Source organism: Drosophila tropicalis, unplaced genomic scaffold (genome assembly GCF_018151085.1).
Source record: "Drosophila tropicalis isolate 14030-0801.00 unplaced genomic scaffold, ASM1815108v1 contig_694, whole genome shotgun sequence".
NCBI lineage: Eukaryota > Metazoa > Arthropoda > Insecta > Diptera > Drosophilidae > Drosophila > Drosophila tropicalis.
The window spans coordinates 2,332,354-2,357,875 of record NW_027173176.1 but is presented as its reverse complement, the minus strand read 5'-3'; the positions used below and the strand labels follow the sequence as shown (position 1 = coordinate 2,357,875).

The 25,522-nt window shown below is 39.3% G+C and overlaps 1 protein-coding gene and 1 non-coding gene across 3 annotated transcripts in view; both read right to left on the bottom strand.

The window, feature by feature from the left end:
- The window catches only part of LOC137578870 (SEC14-like protein 2), a 148,703-nt gene that overhangs the window by 5,439 nt on the left and 117,742 nt on the right, over positions 1 to 25,522 (bottom strand). Inside the window, exons 1-2 of one of the 2 annotated variants that reach the window (XM_068292473.1) lie at positions 1,907 to 1,976; positions 1,158 to 1,300 (exon numbers count right to left, since the gene is read on the bottom strand). In XM_068292473.1, coding sequence (XP_068148574.1) covers positions 1,158 to 1,211 — 54 coding nt within the window. In that variant the 5' untranslated portion in view covers positions 1,212 to 1,300; positions 1,907 to 1,976. Of the gene's footprint in view, positions 1 to 1,157; positions 1,301 to 1,906; positions 1,977 to 6,933; positions 7,020 to 25,522 lie in introns of those variants that run through there. The other variant, XM_068292475.1, reaches the window with a different exon arrangement.
- On the bottom strand, positions 24,853 to 24,926 carry TRNAI-AAU (transfer RNA isoleucine (anticodon AAU)). The gene has a single exon. It is a non-coding gene; the product is annotated as a tRNA-Ile (tRNA).

Here is a 25,522-nt window from a genome sequence, read left to right as displayed (position 1 = left end):
GGGCAGAAAACAAAAAAAAAATAAAAACCAAAAAAAATTACGAGAGCAATGCGCAGAACAAGTTGTCTTGTGTTGTTATTGTCGGCGTTGTTTCTGAGTTGCGCATTGCCTCAGTCTCAGTCTCAGTCTCATTGGGGGCTATTGACCAGAGAGCAGCGACAGCGGGACAAGAGCACAGTGTGCTTCAATCGGGCCAAAAACTGAAGCGATTTGCATTTCGGCTTAGTAAACTAAAGTCACTTGAAAAGAATCGTTTCCCCTATAATGAGCGAGAAGCGTCGACTACATCTGGGAGGCATTAAACCATTATACTAATCATTAGTCATAGTTCATTTAACGTTAAGCGTCAGTTCAGTGATCCCTAGAGATCCCATTAATCCCATTAATTGTAATTTATGAACGTACCATGAATAATTGTTGAATAATTTCAAATTCTTTGTTCGATCTTGGCTAACGCTTTGTTTTCTAGGGGAATTTCAAATGGAAAATAGTCAATACTTTAAAGCCTTGCCCTCAATATTCCTAATCTTATTCAAAGTTACATTTAGTTTAGTTGTTTATCCAGTCTTTATGGCTGTTTGTTGTTCTATCTTATTCTTAATACATTTCTCCTTCAAGAAATCTGTTAGTAGTCCTTCAGTAGTCCTTAAATTATGCGAATTCTTTTGAATTTGAAGTTTCTACAGAGTTAAATTAACTTTAGACTCAAAACTTAAATAGAATAGTTTATCTTTGGTCTGATAAATATACATACATATATGTATATAAACAAATAATAAGTTTAAAGCAAAAGTCTTTATCATTTCATTTGCATATCTTTTGTAATCTTTCTACTGATATATTTATCATAATGTTTGTCTTATCATTTCCATTTACAGGGGTTTTTTCTTATCATGAAGAGCACAGTACCCGAAGTTGTTTGCAATAAAGAACTTGAATACAAATTGCTAACCATCAGATACCCTAACTGAAGCAGATGCATCACATCATCTGGGATTCATTTAGTCAGTCTCAATCATTACTTAACTTCTATCGATTTGATTTTGATTTGATGAAAGAAACATCTGATATACCTTCACGATTACAGTGTATATATGAGAGAGAGAGGCCCAGTCTATAGAAGAACCTTTATGCTCTACTCTTGCAAATTCTCTCACCTGTTCCAGTGTCTGGCGCTGTTCAGCGCTTATTTCGGGCAGTGGACCGGACATTATTTGCCTCCTTTATCTATTTACCAATTTGATTATTTATTTATTTATTTAAGCGGCGTTTAAATGATTGCCAATATTATTTATATTGTCTTTTGTGTTTTGTTTTTTGGCACACAACAAAGAAAAAGTTAAAAAAAAAAAAAAATAAACCCGAAAAAGAAAAGAAATGAAATTGTAAAAAATAAACCAAAATAGCAGAAGAAAGGCAAATCAAATTTCTTTTTCGTCTCTTTTTTCACACGCAAAATTTAGCTTTTCGGTTTTGTTCGTTTTGGGTTTTGCGTCTTTTTTTTTTTTTTTTTTTGCTTCTTCTCGCTGGTATTAAGCTCTTAACCGAAAATAATGATAATAAAAACTTTCTACTATTATTTAGTTGTTTGTTGCCGTTAGCTGCACATTTTGAGCGTAATTAATGTAAATTTTGTCTATCTTCTCTGTGATGGGTTTCGGTGTGTTTTGGTTTTTAAACTTCTTTCGGACCGCGAAGGGTAATAATAATAATAATAATAACAATTATTATCTAACACACACACACAACACGCACATAAATCACAGGCACAGTTAGTTAAAAACAATAAATAACAAAAACAACAACAAAAATATAAAAAAATAACTAGCAAACACGCTGGCAATTTGTTTGCCAACTTTTTAGAATTGTTTTCCGACAATGCGAGATAACCCCGGATACCAGATACCCAAAAATATCGCCCGATACACAAAGCCCGCGTCCCCTCTGTCTGAACGATGCATTCGCTTTGAGCGCGGAGACCAAACTGGCGTATGAGTGATGAGCAAGCGGTACTTAAGCATGCCAAAAGCGAGCGAAAGAAAGAGAGGGAGAGCAACGCCGGTCCACAAGTTCCAGAGAGGTGAACAAAGCGGGAGAGAGAGAGTGCCAAGCCAAAGCCGGCTCAACAGAGAGATACACAAAACAGCAAGACAGAGAGAGGGCGAGTAAATAGAGCAACAGAGAGAGAGAGACAAAGAAGAGTACAGCTATGCAAACATACAGGTGCTCTATCTAAACTAAAACTATCAGTGGCGGATTCCCAAGAGGGGTGAAATAAAGAACAAAATAAGTAAATGTATTAAAACTCTCTCTCTCTCTCTCTTAAACTGTTTTTGAGATGAATTAACGTCTTTTTTCAGCCCCCTGAAACATTTACAATGTTTAATAGATCCGCCTCTGGTACTAGCACTTGTAAGTGACCCCAAAGATCAGATAAGGACTACAGAAAGAGACTGCCAAAAGGCAATGAGTCAGTTTTGAGGCTGCATCAAAAATTATTACGTCTAGGCCTTAATATCTTGTACAACAAACAGTTTGTGAATAAATATTGGTACTATCTCAATTCGGTTAGTTGTGAGAGCAAATAAGACGAGAGTAGTGACGTAGTAAATTCCCTTTGGACTATATAAAATGAAGCTTGAGATTGTCTTTATTCTCTTTATATTTTAAAATTTATGTAGTCGAAGTTTAAATAATTTGATAAATGCATTTAGATGATTAATCAACGATTTTATTCTTTGTTCAATTTGATTGTGAACTGTATTATCAGTCAGCGATGGGAGTTTGTTTATGGTATTGAAGGGGCCTCTTATCACAATTGGCTATTGTGATTGCTATTTCTGCATGTTCCACAAATATAAACAATTGTTTTTGGAGATAAGATAGATGCAGTTGTATTAAACATTGATTACGATAATGTTGGTTATGCTGAATTAAAAGATAGTGAGATAAGTTATGGATATTTAAAGTGCAAAAACTGTTAGATATCTAAATGTTTTAGCGTTTATCCGCCAGAGTAACGACTTTTTGGCGCCCTCTATTGGAAAATTTCAGAGTTATTGTATGGCGCCCTCTATATTTCACATTTGCTTGCCCACTAACGCCATCTGTCAGCATCAAGAGAAGGGCGCTGAATTTAAATCTCATTTGTGCTGATGGAATGAAAAATCATTGAAAATTTCCATTCGGCCAAAGACTATACGGAAATTTGTCAGTTAAAGAAAATTTCACACTTTCTCTATTAAATTATTGAGGAAACGAGGCCAGTCTAAGTGCCCCCAAAATATCCTGTGGATATTTTAACGACTGTTTGCTATATACGGGAATGTTTTCAATATTTTTATAGTCATCACATGAGGTGTGAAAAATTTCAATTGATTTGTGTGTTTGCACTGGCAAATAAAATGCTGAATGAACTGAAAACCCATCCCTCCGCAATAGGGAAGAGGTAATTGAGATTAATATTTGCGGAGGCGAAGGAGATTCCATCTCCTGGCTGTTGCTGCGTTGTCTTTGCATATGGGAAGCGTTCGTTCGCAGGCCATCGAGTTAAGCGTTCGAATTTACTACTTTTGCGTCACAACATTGGCTAAGAGAGAGAGAGGAGAGGAGAGGAAAGGAAAGGAAGAGGAGGAAGATCGCACAAAAACTTAATAATTCAAAAATACTTATTGAAAAATAAGTTATATCTGTTTATGAAAACAAACAAACTTTTCCCCCAAGAGCATTGCCAAAAGACGCAGACCAAAAACCAAGTCCAAGACCAACCGACCTAGCCCAGGCAGGCAGCTAACGTGTCTAGCCACAGCTAGGCCAACTCAAATTTTATCGACACATGATAGGCGTAAAATTTTATGAATTTGCTGAAAACATCAAACTGGCCAATTAGGCAAATTTTCAATGCAATTTGTCGACGTCAATCAGAAAACAACCAAGAACAACAAAACGATTATATGTAGATATATGTATGTATGTAAATGTTGGATCATCGCAATTCAAGAATGAAAGAAGCGAATATCATGCGATTTAAGTAATGATATTAAAAACAAAGATATTTACATATAGAGAGAGATAGATATTGAGAGACCCAACCGGGAGCCAAATTGATAAGTAGTGTGTAAAATGAAGCGTTGAATTTTTCATATCATCACCAACAAGTTATAAAATTAAAGATTATGGCAATTTAAATGGGCATTTTTTTGGATAGAACTTGGAGAGTCTATCATGCAAAAGTGCTGAGATCTTGTTTCAACGCCATATATCCATTGGAAATGTTATAAATGTAATCTATTATGATAGTGCTTAGCGGATTGTGAAGATTCTGGAATCGTTTGAGTTGTTGGCCCATTCTACGAATTGGCCCATTTATCGATTTGCAAATTTTCCGTCTTTTTAAAATTGATTTGATCTTTGATAAGTTAATCAAAACAAAAGAAAATAGAAAACCAAGCATTGATGCCCATTAATTTTGAATTCTTGCTAGTTCAACATCAAACACACTAAATCCAGTGGGAACTATTTGAAAGAATACTAAATACTAGAATTGAGAAGAACAACTTTATTTTAATTTTTTGTTTCCCCCCTTTGGTTGCTTTCAACGCTTGTAGCCTTCTGAAGAGATATTCGTTTGGGGTCGTGGGGGCGTAGTAAAAACAAAACGCAATTCCCCTTAAATACAAATAAATAAAAGTTCATCAGACAAAAGACGCAATCTCGTAAAGAGTCCGAAATCCCGTGGTGGCGTTGGTATCAACTCAATCAGCTGAACCATTTTTGCTTGATATTCTTTCGCCACTTTGCACTTGAAATTGACCGCCCATCGGGATACAGAGAGAGTGAGAGAGAGCGAAGCTGAGAGAAAGAGTGAAATAGTGAAGGATTTATGTTTGTTGGTTGGTTGGACTTGTGACGTCACTCAAAGACAATGATGCATTTAGTTCAGTTCCAAAGAACAACAAAATGAAAATTCCCCTCAACATTTTTAACAAAAATAAACCTTATCTAGATCTTCTGGATCCTAATGGGGGAAAAAACAGGAGTGACGTTAGCGCCACCAAGAGGGGGCACACGCCTACGACTGGCCGTTTGTTTGTGACGTCATTCATCCTCATTTCGTCGTTTCCGATATCGTCGTGTGCCCCCCTCGTAAAATTTTCATATAGTACTATTTGTTTTTCTATGCTTTTTTTTTTTTGCATCTCTCTCTTTGCCTGGGTAATCTGAATAATCGAGAAACTAAGTCTATTTTTGGATGATTGCACGAGATTTTAAGTTTATTTCTATGGCCGGGCAGATAAACAAACACAATTGAACAACAACAAGACGAAAATGAGGAGAATGATCACTTAATAATTATATCTACCATGACGGGGATCTCTAAAGTATGATTGTGTCTTACATGTGCGCGAGTAAACAGTCCAGGAATCGAAAGCATGCCATCTCCCCCACTCACTAAGCTAGCAGTTCCATCGATTACGATCGATCGGATATGGTAGATCGGGGAATGACTTTGTTCGATTATGTCTGGCTGGATTAGTGGCTGCCGTGAAACGCGCGCGACGAGGGAAGAATGGGGGGCAACAGGGCTTTTGAATTGTGCGTTAAATGATTTGCAATTTATTGCAAAATGTAAACTTTCTGTCGAAATTCCCCCAATTATACATATATTTCACATATGTACATATCATACATAAAATTTCGTAGAAAGGAGATTTTGATGAACGAGTTCTCTGAACTCGAGTAAATTTATTTTAAAGAAACTGAATGTGACTAAAGCCTCTATTTGATTTGATATGATTGAGTAAATTAGATAAATGAATTCGTGGGAATTTCGTTTTGTTGTAGAAGGATTTCCTTGGAAATTTGCCTAGCTAATGCCCTTGGCCTGAATCGAAACTCTGTTCGCTTTCCAGTTCCTGTTCTTTAGCACGTGTTGTGGCATTTAAGTAAAGGATCGACGGCTGCAAGTAGTGAGTAGAAATATTTTTATATTCAGGGATACTTGTCAACTCATGGTGATGCTATGTGCGTGCAGTTGAGCCTAATCCGCGGGTTAGTTGACCCCAATTCTTTGCCCTTCTCCATCCCATCTCCTACCCCTGTGTGCGGCACATTCATTCTACTTATATGACTAATCGCTGCCTTAGCATTATCCTGTTGCCAACCCCTCGGATTAAAAGGAGAACACTGTTGCTTGCCATTAAAACGGGGCAGCCAAATGTGGTTGAATGTGTCCAGAATGATTTGGCGGATTTTTGTTGCTTCCTGCTTGCATTTGCTTTTGACAAACAAATTAATAAGAAAACGAGGGCTGGGCTTGGGACCGGGAATGGGACTGGGACTGGGACGTGCCCCTTTTGTTATGGGCCCCCCTCCCCTATAAAACAGTCTTTCCCTCTCTCTCTCTCTCTCTCTGCTACTCTATGCGAACTCTCCCGCCTTAGAGCGCTCTACTTGTGGTCATAATACGCGTAATTTTCCTTTTTGTAAGCTTTTCGATCTATGATTCCCAGGCAGCACGACAGGCACAACATGCGTCCGTCCGTCTGTCTGGCCGTCTATCCGTCCGTCTGCCAGTTCGGCGGTCCGTCCACCCTTCAATTTCAATTTCAATGTCGTTGTCCTTGGTTGCTTACTCTCCGACATAATGACTTTTGATTACTGCGCCATTAGGAGATTTTGTGTGTGAGCTAGAAGTTTCATTCTCTCGACTCGAATCCCTTGCTGTACATCTGTTTCATTTTTCTTTTCACAGAACTTGGGTTTGGGTTTGGGCTTGGGCTTAGGATTTGGCCATGACCATGCCTGGCAGGATGTCCATGTTGCTCTTGGTCACAGTAATCGATGAGGGATCCCACCCCAGTCTTATGGGTAATCGTTTGGATAATTCGCGTACATTCAGTATCAAAATGGGTGAATTTTCTTTCGACTTACCGTAAACAGTGGCTGCTGCCTAACGAGGCAGAGACAGAGAGAGAGAATGCTTAAGTCCTGATGATTCCAGAGTCAGTTAGGAATACCTAATAAATAAGGTGAAGATAAATGTTAAATTGGTTAAAAAACTAATTAACATTAGTAATGTTACACATATTAGATTAGATCGTTGAGTTTGAAATAAAAAACTATCTTAAATATAATCAATATAAGCATTTTTTATTTAGGATACGATAGGATAATTTCGTTTTGCTAGTCACTAACTCAGTTGGTCAATTGTTTAAAGTGTACTGTACTTCAATTACTAATGCCACGCCTTCCATTAAATTGAATATATGTTTGTATTTACGAGTGTATCCGCCTCACTTTTAACTCAATTGCGTTTTACTAAGTGCCTGTCCTTCCATTTCTTCATCTTCCACGCTCCCCGCTTTGCTCTCCTTCATACATTTCTTTCTTTTCTCTCTATTAAGTTAATTTTCCACGAATTGTTTATGGCATTTGTTGCGCATTCTTTGCATAATTTGTCAAATGGTAGAGCAGAAGAAGAGGCTAAACCGTAGCGGTAGGAAGATTAAGCCTGACTTCTATCATTATAAATTAAACAAGTTTTTCAATAAACTGCACAAGTTGCGTATACGCAACGTGTACAAACGTCTCTGTGTAAGTCTTGTGACATAGTTATTTATGTAGGGGACAGTGTGTGTGTCAGGTGTGGCAAGGCTAGCAAAGAGGATGGCAAAAAGTATTTGTAATGTTCATGTAATCTTCGACACAAGCTACATATGTATGGAGTCCTTGCTGTGTCCCATCTCTTTCACGTCCACCTCCACCTTGTTCCCTAGAAACCTTCTCCTATTCTATTTTTCTCTTTTTACCTATTCTCCTTTGTTGGCTTCTTGGTTCTGTGTTCGCTTCGAGCTGTCTTTAGCAGTTCTTAATGCTTAATTCTGTTTTTGTTATGTGCATCCATTTTTGGCGTAACTTTAGTTTAAAACTTTTCTCCTCTGGTAACAAAAAGTTTTCCTTTACCAATTCCACTCCCATTGCCTATTCTTCTGTCTTCTCTCTCTGTCTCTCTCTGTCTCTCTGTGTGTGTGTCTGTCTCATCTCAGGTGTCAAAATCAATTTTTAACGTTTGCGATAAAAACACGAAAACAACAAACTGATTCTGAAACTGAATCTGAAACTTATTCTTTCCATTCGTTTCTATTTCTTGAGACGAGTAAGTAAATAGTAAGAGGACAAGGTGGCGAGGACTGGTGAGGAAGGAGAAGTGCTAATTATCGTAAAAATTTCCTTTTACCTGCTTAGTGAAAAACACTTGGCCAAAGTTGTTGGCCTCTCGTGTCTCTTGTCGAGCGTAAAAGTGTTTTTCCCATGACAATTTTCTAATTAAATGCGACATTTTCAATTCGAATGCAAAACTCAAGATGTAAATGCAACAATTAATTAGTTTTTGTGCACTCATCTCAACAATTTATAAATCCATCTGTCCATCAATCAATGTCTCAATCAATTATGCGGGTTTTTGCATTGTCCAAGTACATACACATACACATATACACGCACACACACACGCACATACACACAAGTTCAAGATTCTTGAAGTTTCAATCAAATCCATTTTAGTTGTTAATTAAAATGTAATTTTTCATAATCTTCTTCAAACCGAATGTCATAATCAACAAGCAAAGATTTTGTTAATTAAATAAGAAAACTTTAATTCTGAGATGACCGATATGAAACATACTCTAAATTATGAAATATACATAAACACATTTTCAGTATTTAAGTCAAATACTTAATATTTCAAATATCCATTCACTTAGACGTAATCCCGCTTGGAATGCTTGAAAGCACCAGATCGAAATGTCATAAGCCACAAGCAGAGATAATCCAATTTAAGCTTAAAAATATTCTTTCGATGTGCAGAAAATAAATCTTATAAACTGTGTTAATATATTTTAAAATGTTTGTAACTATATATGGGATGTATGATTTATTTGTATGAGGGTAAAATGTGTGAAAAGTTAAAGAGAAATAAGCAAAAGTAAATTCTAAAAATAGTTTCAAAAATTAAACTTGGTCCCGTCCTTTCCTAGCTTATATGTCGTTTTTGAACTTAACTTTTAATATTTTTTGTCAAATTTGAGGAAATATTAAGTAAACCTCTAATGGATTTTAATTAAATATAATTTCTAATCTCTCGATTGCTTAAATACGCAAGTGTAACAACAATCAAACAATGTTGCAAATATCAATATACCTAGTGTCAATTGGTAGGATATTGCAAAATAGATTGCAATTAGATTCAAGTAGATAACATGTCATTCATGTCAATGACAACTCAAATCCTTAACCACCACCAGAGAACCACCACTTCAGCTACTACTCCTACTATTACTACTACTACATCACCACGATGGAGTGGAAACCACCTGCCCGCATTTTGTGAAACCGAAACACACAAATCACACCTTGTCCTTTCTACGTCGCTCCCTTTGCAAATGTCCTTGTTTGTTCCATACGCATTTATTCTTTCCCTTTAGCTGTTTTTCTTTGGCTTGCGGCTGCCATTTGTAGACATCTTGGCAAACAAAGTCCTTGGCACACACTCACACACGCACACAGGCACACTCATGAGATGAATATGTGGCACATGGTGCATGGGGTTTGGCCTGTTTTATGCTATCAAACTCAATCGGCAATCGGAAATCTTGCAGTGCATGCCAGGATCTGTTTGTGAAGAACTCAAATTACCATTTCGATTCAGTTTTAATGAGATTTGGCCGCTTTCATCTGCCACAGCCAAGGATGCGCCAAGCCAGGCACAAGAACGGGCACAAGTTATGGGGTTTGTTGTAATATCGTTTTCCGCTCGTTAGTCCTGCCAGCTGAGACTTGTTTTTTTCTTGGCGAAAGCAAGCGCAGGATGAGTGCGATGAGAGGCGCAAAGGGGAAGGGGGGGTTATATTTATACATATATTGGTTTGGCTTTATTTCTTACATCTTCGATGCTTACTTTTGTCCCTTGGCATTTTGTCCTTTTTCCTTCTTTCCTGTTTATCGAATAGTCCACATTTTCTTGGTACAAATGTGGCAGCTTCCATTTGGTCAACTCTATGGCGGCTCTTGTCGATTATCCTGCCACTGCGGTCGACAGGTTGAAAACGGAAAAAGAAGCAACCGTTGGAAGCACTCTTGATGTAGATGTGGGCACAACGCGGGGGAATAGGAGGAGGAGTAGGAGAAGTTTATCCCTCCACTGCTGTAGCTCCTGTTGCCAGTTGGCCATAAAAAATCAGTGAACCAATTAATGCAGTACAGCGATTCATACCCTTGGCAGGATGTCGAGCTCATTGTCCATTGTCCTTGTTGCCTGCTGCTTGCTTCTGTTGTTGGTGTTATTGTTGTTGTTGCCCCTCATGCGCGTGCCTGACCCGATAATGCCGCCAAATGTTTTCCTCGCTGAGCATTAAACACACTTTACGCCCCAGTATGACAGGACATAGGGACAGGGACAATGTTGTGTAAGAGGAAGCAGCGCTTCATTTGGCTTGGACAAAAAGCGGAATACTACAGTGGAGATGCCATGCTAATGAACAAAACTGCTAAAGCGGAAGATACGATCCAATCAGGGTCCATTTTAATTTTGACACTGAACACTGAACTAAATGAAGAACTTGAAATCCGTTTCATTTAGCTTGTCTTTACTGTGCACTGTGCACCTTGTTTTACCCATACCACACTTAAAGACCCTGCTGCTTATTCTGCCACTTGTTCCGGTGTCGAGTTGCACACGCCGCGGCGGTGGCGGTGGCGGCGGTGGCAGCAGCGGCCTCAATTCGAAATTGTCTGCCCTTTCACCAGAGTGCCAGCTCCTAGCCTGGTCGTCTGTTCGTCTGTTTCCTCCTCATTTAGTCCAGGTGCACACATATGTATGTGTATAAGGATACACGCAGCTCCTGTCTGCTCCTCAATCCTCCTCAACCTTCTTACACACTTCCCCCACTTACTCTCTTATTGTTCCTCTACCCTTAAATGAATTGTGTTGAAAATGTTGGTTTATTGATTTGTAAGTCGAAATTTAATTGAAAATCAGCTCCCCGACTCCGATCCCATTTTAGCTTATACTTTGTTGCTGTCTAGTGAGTGAGTGAGCGAGAGAGGGAGAGCGAGAGGGAGAGTTGGCTAAGGCGAGGTCAGATTCCAACCAACTGATAGTGGTCAGGCTCATATTTTGCGGTGCACTAATTAGAAAGTGAGCTGGCCAAAAAACAAAAAATAAGAGAAATGAAAACTGTTTAGCACGGCAAGTTTTAGCAATGAAAGGCCACACACACACACACACCCAGACTACTACTACACACACACACACATCCAACTCATGGAGTAAAAGTGCAAGGCTTGGCTCTAAAATCTAATTACTTGAATGAAAGAGACGACGACATGGGCGAGGGTAGGGTAAGAATAGGGCCAAATGGTGCAATATACCAGTTTATCTCAGTGTACTGACCAGGTCAGTGGGCAGCAGGTGAATGAAGCATATGATTTTGAAATTTATGAACCAAGCGAAATTAATATCATACACTTAATTGCATTTACTCATTGTGGATAAGTCCTACCTTAAATGAGAAGCAGAGTGCAGCTTGGCGACATCAAAATAATAACAGAGCGCCAAGGCTACTCCTGCTTGAATTTTCAAATAGAAATTGAATTTCATAACACAGAATCAAGAAAATGTGATATTTCACAAACTTTTAGAACTTTTTAAAATCAGACGTATTAGCAATTCTTATTTATATTTTTGTTTTCGAAAGGGGAAACAAACTTAATCATAGTCTCCTTTTGTGTCGGAATTCGATTACTTTTTAGTAAAACTATTTTACATATTTATATCCCTCCCAGCCGACTTTCCAATGGCAGCAAGTGATAGAAACCACTTGTCATTTTCTTCTTCTTTGTGCTGAAACCTTTGCTCCCCGTAAAAGTAATAATAATAAAAATAATAATAATAATCAATGAAATGAAACAAGGATCAAATTCACTGGAATTTGTTTGGTTTGCCTTCTCAAAGGAATAATAAATTTTTTTCTGTTCAAAAATCCAAAAACTATTTAAAAGGTATTTAACCTCACGAAAACAAAACATCGGGCGCACGAATAAATGAAATGAAAGGGGGCCCCCTACCCCCAGTCCCTTTCCCTGCCCCTGTAGCACTTCCGATACGATGGAATGTCTTCCTGCTTTTGCGCACGCGTCCCCGATTTGAGCTGAAGGAAAACATCTGCCCCGGAGTGAAAAAAAAAAAAAAAATAACAGAGATTTGCCCCCGCTCTCAATCAGTGCGCTTCCTGTCAGGACAGGACACGACACGACACGATAACATGTGTGTGTGCACAGTCAGGACGAGAGGGCAAGGGCAAAGGCGACGACGAGGGTAAGAAAGAGTCCTTTTGTGCGTCTGTGTGTGTGTGTGTGTGTGTGTGGGTCTACGCGTGCTGCTAATGCAGATGCCCTAGGAAAAGATGAATTTTCGGAGGAGGGGGGTCATCATCATGATATGATGATCAACGAATTTGCACATGCAGCATTCATTGGCCATGATCATTCGACCAACCGAGTCCAATTTGCAGTCAAAGGATTTCTGGGAAACTATTAAGGAATGCTGCTCATTATGATGCCAACGATGATTCACAAAAGGACAGCTGCCTGGGTGGTTTCTGCTTTCCATTTAAGCCGTTTACCATCAAAGTTGCACTTAATCAGTGTTAACAAGGAGCCAAACAAGCAACAGCGGCAACAACAACGAACAGCAGCAGCAGCAGCAGTTGGAGTACGTGCCTGGGACAGGAACGAGAACATGTCCCGTCACAGCCATTAGCAGGACGAAACAAAACAGCAGCAGCAACATCATCAGCGATGAAAGCTGAGACGAGAAAGAGACAAGATGGTTGGTTGGTTGGTTGGTAGGTAACCACCCGGTAAGCACTTTTCGAGTGCCACACAAGTAATGCCAGGCCAGGAATCAGCTTAATCCAAACATGCACACGTACCGTTCCATTTCGTTCCATCTTCAACTTCAACTCCAACTCAAACTCCATCAACCATCCCACCCTCCGCTCTCAGCAACTCGTTATCGCATTGCCATATCGCTTATTAACCCTCCCATCCCTCTGCTTCTGCTCCATCAGCGGGGCAGCTGGAAGCGTCAACACTTTCTATTCTTACCTCCCCGTGCTCCCCTCTCCCCATCTCTTGCTCCCTCAGTCTTCTTTTGGCATGGTGTGTGTGTGTGCACTTGCCCCGGATATGCTTGAGATGATGTGCTTGTGCTTACTTACTTTTTGGTCCTCCTATCAGATTCAGATTCCTCCAGCTGCAACAGCAGCATCATCCTCTTCATCCTCCTCATACCTCCACATTAAATGCCTTGTGCGCTTCTTCCGGTTTATATTGGTTGCTCGCCGTTTCTTTTCGTTTTTGCCCTTTGTCTTGTTGTCGTCGTCGTCGTTGTCGTCGTCGTCTCTTGTTTTTCGGCTTCGGTTTCTGTTTTCATCCTCAACCTTATCTTTTTCTTACTCCTCCATCTCCTGTACTTTTCGTACTTTTCGTGCTACTGGTCTCAATTTCCCAAGTTGGCACGAGCGAAATGTGCTTGCATTATTCACATCTTCTCTGCTCTACCGTTGATGTGCCCTCCACTTAGTTAGCTGTCGTTTTTGTCTCCTATTCCCTAAGCTCAAGTGCAGTTAAGCATGTTAATAACGCTATTTTCGTCCCTTACATAAGCTCGCCAAGAAAACCGAAACAGAGAGCAGAAATGAATACCAAAAAACTCCCCCAACATCTTAGACAGAAGGTAAGTGAGATTAGCAAATTATGTGACGATCGAAGTTATACTACCTTCGACTTTATAGCCGCCAAATGGATTTAAATATATGTATGCATGTATATTTGTGAGGGGTTAACTTGTGTGTGTCCTCCATTGAATCAATCAATGATAATGCCGACATTGTTTGCCATTCTGGCTGCCTGGCTACCTGACTCTACCTCTGGCATTGGTCATTCTTCGTTTGATTGTTTTGATTTCTACAGCAACAAAAAAGAATACAAAAAGAAACAAAAAAAAAAAAATTTTTAAAAAGAAATCCACATCAAAATCGAAAAACGGAATCGCTATTGGGTTGAGGTAGTGCATAAAATAGCAACATTTACTTAAATATTTGACGGGAAGCCCCACACACACACACAGAACGTTTCAATGGCCAATTGGTAAATGAGGTGAGTGTATGAATGAATGAATAGATGAATAGATGGAATGGGATGCCATAGATCGGTAGAAGGGAGAAGGGCCGCTTTTGTCTTCATCATCATCCGAATACTGAAATTGTCCCTGACTGCGGATTCATTCACACTATTCCTCATGCTCTTGTCGTCTCTCGCGTGTGCTTTTCGTTGTACTAATCCAATTGAATTTAAATGGGAACTTGGGGCGATTTGGGCAGGTGTCGGTGCCCGTGTCCGATGGTGTGATGGCCTGATATCAGTTGTTGCAGGTGTTATTCTGTACAAAATTGTACATTTAAATGCTTTCTATTTTGGCTAGCTGACTGACTGTTTGACTGACTGACTGACTACTACCACCCACCATCACTACTTCGTGCTTTCGGTTCTTTTGTTTTTGCCTTCGATTCAATTTGATTTGATTTCGATTTGAGTTTTTTATTCTTTCGTTTTTCGCTTTGGTTTCGCTACCAGAACATCCGCATTAAAAAGTTTTGTCTATTCGAGCGGAAATCAAAAAGTTTTATTGAGTAAAAAGACAGAAAACGGTGGAGAAAACTTGAAATAAAGGGAAAATATTTCGTAATAAGAAAATAACATGAAGCAAGGACGACACGAACAACGGGAAACTGGCGATGCATTTTATTGCCACGTCCTGCGGAACGAAAGAAACGACAGTCAGGACAGACGACAGACGACACAGGACACGTAGCGGAGACAAACATTTCCGATTTCACACTCTTCACTCACACACACAGACATACGTACATGTACATACATACACACACATACGTACATGTACATACATACACACACATACGTACAACGACCGACAGAGATATTCTCTTAAAGACCCAAATTTTCTCTCTAAAATGTTTATTTACAATTTGCATTTCAATTCATTCAAAAATTTTCATGTCTGCTCTGTTGGGTGGAGAGGTGGCAACTACACACACACACACACACACTCTTTCGCACTCCCACACACACACACACACACACACACTTGCCGCACACCACGCTTTGGGGTTCGTTGCGTATACGCCTCGGTGAACGCAAGTAAAACTGATTAATTGCGATGCAATTAATAATGAGAAACGGTAAATGGCAGGTAATAAATTGCTCACTCACAGAGTACACACACACACACACACACATACACTTAACTGATACAGTATGTAAAACAGAAAGAGGGGCACAATGGGGGTAAATCAAAAATGAAAAGTGAAAAACGGAAAATGCCGTTTTAGAAATTCTGCATCATTCACACACAGAGTTTTGTTTTGTTTATGCAATTGCATTGAAAAATTACAACAGGAGATGATGATATTTAAATCTATATGAAACATTTATGCTATGGTAGAGAGCTAGCGGACGAACGGCACGGTAAGGGGGTGGTAAAGGACGGCATGGGATGCAATGAAATATTCATTCATTTCATATGGGGAAATGACCGCATTAACTAGACGAAAAGTTCATTGCCAGCAAAAAGAGCCGCCGAATTTGAAAACATGAACTTGCATAGAAACAAGTTGGACTAAATGCAGATGGAAAGTTTATGATTTGAAAATATATTATTCAAATCACACAGTGAAAACCTAATGAAAGCGGCTGTCCAATATAAAATATACAGAGAAGAAACAGTTACATTCGGAAAACTTAAATTCAAAAATTTCTTCTTTCTTGAAATAATTTGTGAATAATGTTTTTCATTTGCATTTTATTCACTATCCACCTACTAGTTGATATATGAAGTCTCTTAATGGAATCTTTTCCCCTAACTGTGAGCACTTTTGGAGGGGTATGGAATACATATTCCATAATGCATCATCAGTAGCCTAACTATGTACTTTCACTCCAACTAGGGGAGAGGAGAGGAGTAAATAGAAAATTCAAGTCAATTATACATTTGATTTATGATTTTAACAAGTCGCGCCCTTCCCCCCATCCCGAACATCACAAGGAAACAATGGGGCAATCGTCCTGCCCTCTGGCCCTCTGGATTTGCCCTGTTCCCCAGCTGGCGCCAGACTATGATCTATTGCCACCTTTTTAAAGATGCACAACAACACACTTTGCCATATGAAGACTTCCCCTCACTCACTAATAACCACAAAAGGTTCCTGTAATTCCTTCATCATTGCATGAATACATATTTAAATGAGTTCCGGCTGCCGTTGCGCCTGCGCACTCTAATTTTTATTGTGCCTCTGCCGCATCAGAAGTTCGAGGTTGGGGTTGGGGTCACATAGGCACTCACACAAATGTTATGTAATTTTTTTATGAATTGTTTTCGTATCTCCCTCAATTTAGTTCTTTATGTTGTTTTTTTTCGAAATGTTCTTCTATTTTGGTACGCGCCATTAGCATAAGTTGTTGTTGTGTGTGTCTCCACATCTATCGACAAGTGTTTGATACATTTTATCATCTTACTCTAAATATGTTTTGAAAGTGAATCTTGAGCATCGTTTGAAGTTTTTCCGACCCTCACAAAAGAAAAAACAGCTGAAATCGAAACAGAAAAAATTAAAGCCAAGAGACAGAGATTTTTCTATTGCTCAAGCAGGTGCAATTCCTCCGAGAGGGGAGGGGGAATACATATTTACTTTACTTTATCAAAGTGAAAGATTTGAAAAGAGAAACTGACTGTAACTAAGCTATAAGAGGCTTAGTTCAACTAGGTGGCCCACTAACTTGGGTCACTGAGGTGGAGGCTAAAGAATGACCAGCTGTGGCATAAGACAAAGACAAACAAATTTTCCCACAAATTAATCTACGTTGCGGCTCATTAGCCTTGACGTGTTAACCATTAGGACAATAGTTACGCTACCCTTTCCCTCGCCCCTCCTTCCTTTCTTCTGGTTACGTTTTACCGTACTGTTGGTATTTTGGTTTTATGGAAGGACCCTCTTCGTGTTCCTTTATTAATGATGTTGTGGTTTCTGACTTAATGACTCCTCTGACCTCTGCTGCTGAGCCTGCCTGTTGAGTCACATAGTGTGAGAAAGAAACAGAGACACGGAGAAAAAAAGAACGATAAAGAAAGAGAGAGAGAGAGAGAGCGAAAGACCCTAATCAGGTAGTTCTTCGTCTTGGCGTTTTTCTTTCTTTCTTTAATTCTTCTTTTTGGTCTTGGTCTCTTCCAATCACAAATAAGCAAGAGATAGAGATAGCGAGTGTAAGAAAGAGAGCCCAGAACCAGAACTCTGGAAACGGGTTTTCTTTAAGTTACTTGACCCATCTGTTGGTCAGTTACAAGTTCTTCATGATGATGACGTTGATGCTGTGCTGCTGCTGCCTGCATGAAATTTTGTATTGAAATGGTTGAGAATATTTTGTATCGCCATTGCAACGATCATAGGCCACACCCTCCACTCGGACCCCCACACACACACACACACACACACACACACACACACACACAGCAAAACTATGTATGCAGGCACTCTTATTCATTCTAAGATATTTTGATTTAATTAAAATCTAGGCAAAAATGTAAAACAAACTTGCAAATTTTCAAGAAAATATGACACTGATATGCCATTAGGATGGACCACTCTATGGTGTGAAAAAGAAACAACAATTCCTCGGTGGTCAACATTAACATCAAAAAATCAAAAAAATGCCACTTTAGGATTAGAATATGTGGTTTTACTTCTCTTCACTGAATCAGATGGGATCCTGGCTACTGCGACGTATTTCCCTTTATCCTCTCTAAATGATACAAAAGTAAATACCTTTGACCTATGTATGTATAAGGATGACTGGATAAGGTTATGGAAAGGGCATTGAGATTTTTGCTCAACTCAATTTTAACAGTCTTAATTAAATTTTCATTTTTAGAGTTGCCAAAAAGGATTTCATTTAAACAATTTCTTATGCAATTTGTTATTTATAATCCTTTGCCTGGCGCCACTTAATAAATTTACAGAAAATAGGTTCCACTCCAAAATAGAAGCCTGGCACACTTGCAGTTTTATGTCTGCAACCACGTTAAATAAAAAATATCAAAGAAGTTAAATTCGGCTATGCCGAAGTTTATATACCCTTGCAGTCCTTGACAATAATAATTTCACATGTTCAAAATTTGTTTTCTGCAGCTCAATTCATTAATATACAAACAAAACAATTTTACTCTTCATACTATGTACAATTTGTTCTTCTTCTTCCCTCATTCCCTAAGCAAAGCAACGCACGCATACACATACAGTTTATGTAGCGTTGCGTCTGTGTGTGTATGCATGTGCTCTGTTGATTTGATGATGACGTAGTAGGCAGCAAGCAGAGCTGCCGGCAGCGATTGAACCGATTTATATAGACTGTAACTTGTGTTCTATTTATCCGATCAGGGTCAAATTTTGGGATCTGAGATTTTATATCAAATTCTATTATATTGGTGAATTTCATGGGGATACTCCAATTTTTGCAAAAATTTTTGTTCCAGAGCTATATGATATAGTAGTCCGATCCCAAAGATTTTCATACTTTATCTCACCCGGGTAAAAAAAAGCTCCCAAAAAAAATTTCATCCCGATAGCTCTTAAGATGGCTGAGTAAAACGCGTACGCACCGACGGACAGACGGACAGACGGACAGACGGACAGACGGACAGACGGACAGACGGACAGACGGACAGACGGACATGGCTATATCGACTTAGCTTCTCATGCTGATCAAGAATATATATACTTTATGGGGTCGGAAACGTCTCCTTCTGTGCGTTACAAACATCTGACCAATTTTATAATACCCTCTGCAAGGGTATAAATATCAAAGAAGTTAAATTCGGCTATGCCGAAGTTTATATACCCTTGCAGTCCTTGACAATAATAATTTCACATGTTCAAAATTTGTTTTCTGCAACTCAATTCATTAATATACAAACAAAACAATTTTACTCTTCATACTATGTACAATTTGTTCTTCTTCTTCCCTCATTCCCTAAGCAAAGCAACGCACGCATACACATACAGTTTATGTAGCGTTGCGTCTGTGTGAGTATGCATGTGCTCTGTTGATTTGATGATGACGTAGTAGGCAGCAAGCAGAGCTGCCGGCAGCGATTGAACCGATTTATATAGACTGTAACTTGTGTTCTATTTATCCGATCAGGGTCAAATTTTGGGATCTGAGATTTTATATCAAATTCTATTATATTGGTGAATTTCATGGGGATACTCCAATTTTTGCAAAAATTTTTGTTCCAGAGCTATATGATATAGTAGTCCGATCCCAAAGATTTTCATACTTTATCTCACCCGGGTAAAAAAAAGCTCCCAAAAAAATTTCATCCCGATAGCTCTTAAGATGGCTGAGTAAAACGCGTACGCACCGACGGACAGACGGACAGACGGACAGACGGACATGGCTATATCGACTTAGCTTCTCATGCTGATCAAGAATATATATACTTTATGGGGTCGGAAACGTCTCCTTCTGTGCGTTACAAACATCTGACCAATTTTATAATACCCTCTGCAAGGGTATAAAAATGAAAAGAAAAAGAAAAGGACACAGAGAAAGAGATAGATAGAGAGAGGTAGAGAGAGAGAGAGAGGGAGAGAGTGAGAAAGAGCGAGATATGAAAAAAAGGATAAAGTTAATCTGCAGAAATTGCAAACCCAGTATAGAGTCAAAGGCAAAAAGGCTTCCATGAGAATGCCATTGCGGTTGATGAGGCTACCAGAGGGACACACCGAAGAGCCAGTCAAAATGAAAGCGGGGGTAGTGCAGAGGTCGGACGGAATGTTCGCCCAGCTGTAGCCAAGGATTTTTAAGGATTGTTGGGCTGCCGCCTGATGCTGATGCTGCTGCTGCTGCTGCTGGTGTCAAATATTTAATTCAAATGTAAATTTTTGCATATGCCAAGGCTGTCAAATGCTTCGCTGCATTTCGAAAATGCCAAAAAAAAAGGAGATGCTGCAAAGCCCTCAAGAAGAGGAGGTGGAGGAGCAGAGTCAAGGTGGTGGCACCCAAGTCGACACTTTTCAAGGACTAAGCCAATAACTCAAACCAAAATTGACATCACAAATGGAGCCGAATCATACAACACCTTCAGTTTGCGGTTTCCATCTTGCATTGCACAGGCTTAAATTCCCATTTGCCTGAGACCAAGAACCAAAAAAGGATCCAAGTATTTTCATACAATTAGGTAACTGAATGGCCCAAAAACAAATACAAGCAGAACATCATGAAGATGTAGTAGTAGTAGAAGAAGAAGGAGAAGGTAATGGTGCTTTGGGTGAGGCGAAGGCCGGTGGGGAAATGGAAATTCCAACACAAATATGAACTCCACACTTGACTGCCAAAAACTTGGAACAAAACTTTTGCAACCATCCAAAGGCCACTCGGCTGCAGCCATCATCATGAGGAGATGGCAGGCGGAAATAGTGATGCGACTGAGTGGGGTGGACGGGCGGATGGCTCGATGGTGCTGATGGTTCTGGGTCTGGTTCTAGTCTTACAGGGTGGAATTCAGTTATTTTGTTTCATTTGGGTAAATTGCATTTTATTTCATTGGTGGGTGGGGGAATGGGAGCTGGAGTGGACTTAGTTGGAGGGTCCTTAAAACGTTTCTTGCATGCAGTTTGAATCTTATGCAAATATTTTTTGGATAAGCTTTTCAAAATGGCATTATGTGTAGGTTTCAGAGTGTGGTTGGCTGGTGGGCAGAGGCTGAGGGTCATACATACATATATTGAGCCAAAAAAGAGTCCAACATTGTATGCACACAGGATGGTTTTGAATTCTGAGCCTAGGGTGTTTGGGGCATACCATGTGACTAAGCTGTGTGTGTGTGTGTGTGTGTGTGTGTTTGCAAGCCAAATGGACACCCAAAATGACTGAAATATAAACTGTAATGGATTTCATTTGAATGGTTTACTTTAAATTAATGGACCTGGATAAAAACTAGTACATTTTAGTTAGTTAAACGATGGGATGGAATAATAAACTGTCGGTAAGGATGTCGATTTGGTCATGTGTGCGTGTGTCTGTCTGAGTGTGTGTGCGGCACTTGGCACTCTTGTGCTTTGCTATTTCATCATATTATTAAAACACTCATGATCCGGTCTACCCCCCACTTCATCTCCTTCACCCTCCTTCACACCATCCACCGCTGATGCATTGATCGTGTGGGATTCCAACAAACCTCTGTCTCGGCCGACTAAGCAATCTCTTCTAATTAACATGTTTGGCCATGCTCTCTTATATGCAACATGTTCGAACAGCTGTTCATTTATAAGAGAATTAAGTGCATTGAAACGAACATGTTTGAACAGTTGTATGTATAAGAGAGTGAGCCAACAAGAGAGAGAGAGAGAGAGAGAGAGGGAGACCGATTTAAACACATGCTTCGCTTTTCGTTTCTTTTTTTTTTTTTGCAAGGTGTGAGTTTTTTTTGTTGTTGTTCTGTTGCTTGGACAGGCCAATTTGTTGTCTAGCAAGAAGTGGCAGATACTTTGGCTCGATACCATGGCTTTGACTTGTGGTTGCTAGCTGCTAGCTAGCGAGAATGTTGCATTGTTATGCACCAAGCGTATCACATTCACCCACCGACACCAGCACCAGCACCACTCCCGACTCCTTTTAGCCCATTGGCTTGTGCCTCGTCTCGGCGACTCTTGTCGTGGTTCCTTTTGGTTGGTCTCCCTACATACATACATATATACCTGATCTGACTTTGGCGCTTGCACTTTGAGATACTTAGTACCAAATGTTAAACCCCTATGAGCTGACCAAGTGCTGCTAGCCTTTTATAATTATACTAGGCAATTGCCGATTGGCAAGGATCACAATATACCCCCTCTCCGTTTATCTCACACAGGGTATGGTTATGGGGAACGGACACTTTCCGTTTTGTCCATGGCAAAAGAAGTGAAGTCACTTTGTATGCCAAATGTGTTCATACATTTTAAACTTGGATTGGATTGAATTGAAATTGCCATGGAGAGGGGATGCGAGTAAGGGGCAACTGATGAGTAGGTGACTCGGGATGCCTTTTGGTTTTAGAAACCGCACCGCAGCGGCACATTGACATTGCCAATATACAAACATACATAGATGTATGTATGTATGCAGCTGTATGCAAGTATCTACCTATGTAAAGGTATTACCTGAGCTCATATTTTGTTGGTTTTTTTTTTTTGGGGTAGCTTTATTGTCGTGGTCGGGAAACGACTCTCGGAACGGAAGCGAACAAGAGGTATGGCAGTAAGGTAAAAGGTAAAGTAATGGCATATCATAATAATTATTAAGTAAGTTTTCTATATACATATATAAGTATGTATGTGTATACGTATGTATGTATGCATAAGAAGCGAAAACGTAATTTGAGTCAAAGGACGGCATGTGGCTTGAAGAGGTTCCTTTTACTTCGCTTTTTTGTTCCGTTTCTTTTTTTTTTCCTCCATCTCTCTTATTTGCTCTATCACTGTGCGTGTGTGTGTGTGTTTTGGCAGGTGAAGTTCAAAAAATCCTTCCTGTTTGCAGGATATGCAGTTAGTTTTTAATGTGGCACGAGCAACAGCAGCAGCAACAGTAAACGAGGCAACGAAACAAAGCGAACCAGAAGATACTGTATCTTGTATCTTTTGCAGATTCGATGGGATGCAAGTGAACTTTTCGTTGAAATATGCAAACTGCTGTTGTTTTGTCAAACATCTGTCTGTGCATCCCCCCTCCCAAACTCCTTCAGTCCTTTAATCACTCTGTGTCGCCTTTGTCCTGCCCTGTAAGCACCTTTCTTTCCCCTCTATTCATCCCTCTGCCTTTAGTCATAATCACGTTTTATTGGATTTTATTTTCATTCCGTAAATCGCCTAATCGTCTTTCTTTATACTCTTCACTCCTCGATGCTTGTTCCTCACACTCTTCTCTTTTTTCTGCTTCTGTCCATTTTGCATAATTTGTTTTTTCTTGTTGTTTTTTTTTTCTTTCTCGGTCATCTTATTTCTTTTATATTTGGTTTTTCTTTTTGTTGTATTTTTTTGCGTCATATTTTCACCTTGTTGTGGTTTTTTTTTTTTGGCTTTATGATTTTTGTGTTTTCTTTGTATTTCAAGGAACCCAAAAAAAAAAAAACGAAAATAAAATAAAATAAATATCCAAAGTGAGAGTGAAAATTTGAATTAAAAGTGTTTTTCCTCCTTCTATATATATGGATTCCACTGTGCGTTTATGAGCAACTGTTTTTCGATTAATAGTGTAAAGCTTAAAATGCAATTTGTGTAAAAAACATTGTTTTTAAAACAGACAATTCACCCAGTTCGATTCAGACAAGTGGACTCATCAAATTAATAAGCAATTTGACAAAATTGATGCATCACAGAGATAGATGATTGAATGGATATAGTCTATATGATCTGTATGATTTGAATCTCTCTCTCTCTCTCTCTCTCTCTCTCTCCTGACAAACTGCAAACAAAATCTTTATCCAGATATCTTAAGAGACATCGAATTAAGATATCGTTAACTTTAAGGAAAGTTGTGTTGTTTCTCTATCAGTAACAGAAATCTTTAGCTACCTTTTTTTTCAGCTGCTGCTGCTGCTGCTGCTCATCATCTGTCTGGTTGGTTATTGGGTGTCAAAAATGTATCTGTGTGTTGCCATTTGTGAATTACACATACCAGATATCAGATACAAGACACAAGATACAAGATACTTATTTATGTGGGTTATCAACTCTCATCTAGCAACTGGCCCTCTCTCGCCTTGTTAACATATTGAACACAATTTTGAAATGTGGCCTTCCCTCGAGACGAGGCGGTATGAGATGGGATGTGATGTGAAATGGTATCAAAATAGGGGGTAGGGCATACCAAGGGGCATCATCCGATCAAGACAAATAACAAACAAGAAACAAACAAAAACAAGCAACTACAACAATTGTCGAGCCCTGCTCAAACATCATCATCATTGTCAGCATCCGCGCACAGTATTTCATTCAATAGAGACGACAACTTCGACATTCGACAGTCGGTAGTCGACAGTCGACAGTCGACATCATCATCATCATCTTCATTATTGACGTCTGCTACTGCCGCTGACATATGATGAGGGCTGAGGGTTATAACAAACCGCAGACCCAGCGCCCTCCTTTGAAATCGCGAAAATATTTTCAATAGATTTGATTTAAAATGGTTTTGAGTGCACAAATTAAGTGACGAATGTAAGGGGTGTGGGTGCCTGGAGGGGGGGATTAAAAGGCATCAACCTTGATTAGCCATCTACCATATGAGGGTGCTGCCAACAACAGAGAGAGAGTGAAAGAGAGGGGGTAAGAAATCATCCATCTGATCAGCGTATAATTGCTTGATAAATTTAATTGAATATGTTTTCAGTTTCCATATGATGATGGTTATATTTGCTTGTGGTGGTTGGTGGCGCCTTGTTATGTCCTCTCCCCTGGCACCCCCTTCGTCAATCTTCTCGTTTTTATCTGTGCGTCAAGCAAAACGTTGACGCACTGTGAATTCTGATTCATTTGGATAATAAATAAAGCTAAAGAATTTGACATACTTTTTGAACGTACAGATAACAAAATATTAGTTAAGGTTTTCCATAACTTTAACACATTTCAGCCATATGAGATGTATCAATATATTAAAAAAAAAAAAAAAATATTATCTTGGCCCATGAGGGGATCGAACCCGCGACCTTCGCGTTATTAGCACGACGCTCTAACCAACTGAGCTAATGGGCCGTGTTGATTTCGGACTTCTCAATTGTAATATTTCCAATGAAATTCTGAAATTCTTTTTTTTTCTTTCTTTTTTGTTTTTGTTGTCCTGTGCACATAAATATTTAGATTTCATTAGCATAGAATTGAGGGAATTGGTAAAGTTTATGCTCGAATAGGTGACCCCGATTACACGTTGAAGAAGAAGGCGAAGACAAAGAGAAGATCTTCTCATATAATAAGTAACTCGTTAATTGTCCGACCACAACAAAAGCGACGACTGTGTCTCATCATCAGCTGTCCGTTTTTTACTCTCGCCCTCTCCCTATTGCAATTGCTGCATGCACCTGCTGCCACACTATGTCGCGTCCAGCGCTCTACGCTTGGAAACCTGCTCGACTCCTTTTTCTCTTTTCTTTACTCCATGTCGTCTGCTTCTTCTTCTACCTCATCTTTTCCTTTTCATTTACCGTTTTTTTTTTTTTTTTGGTTTTGTTGCTTTTTAGCCTTTTGGTTTTTGGCTTGGTTATATATGTATATATTGTTTTTTTTTTTTTTTTTTATTTTTGACCAAAACAGAAACTGAAAACTTGGCAACGCGTGCTTCGAACTTCGAACAT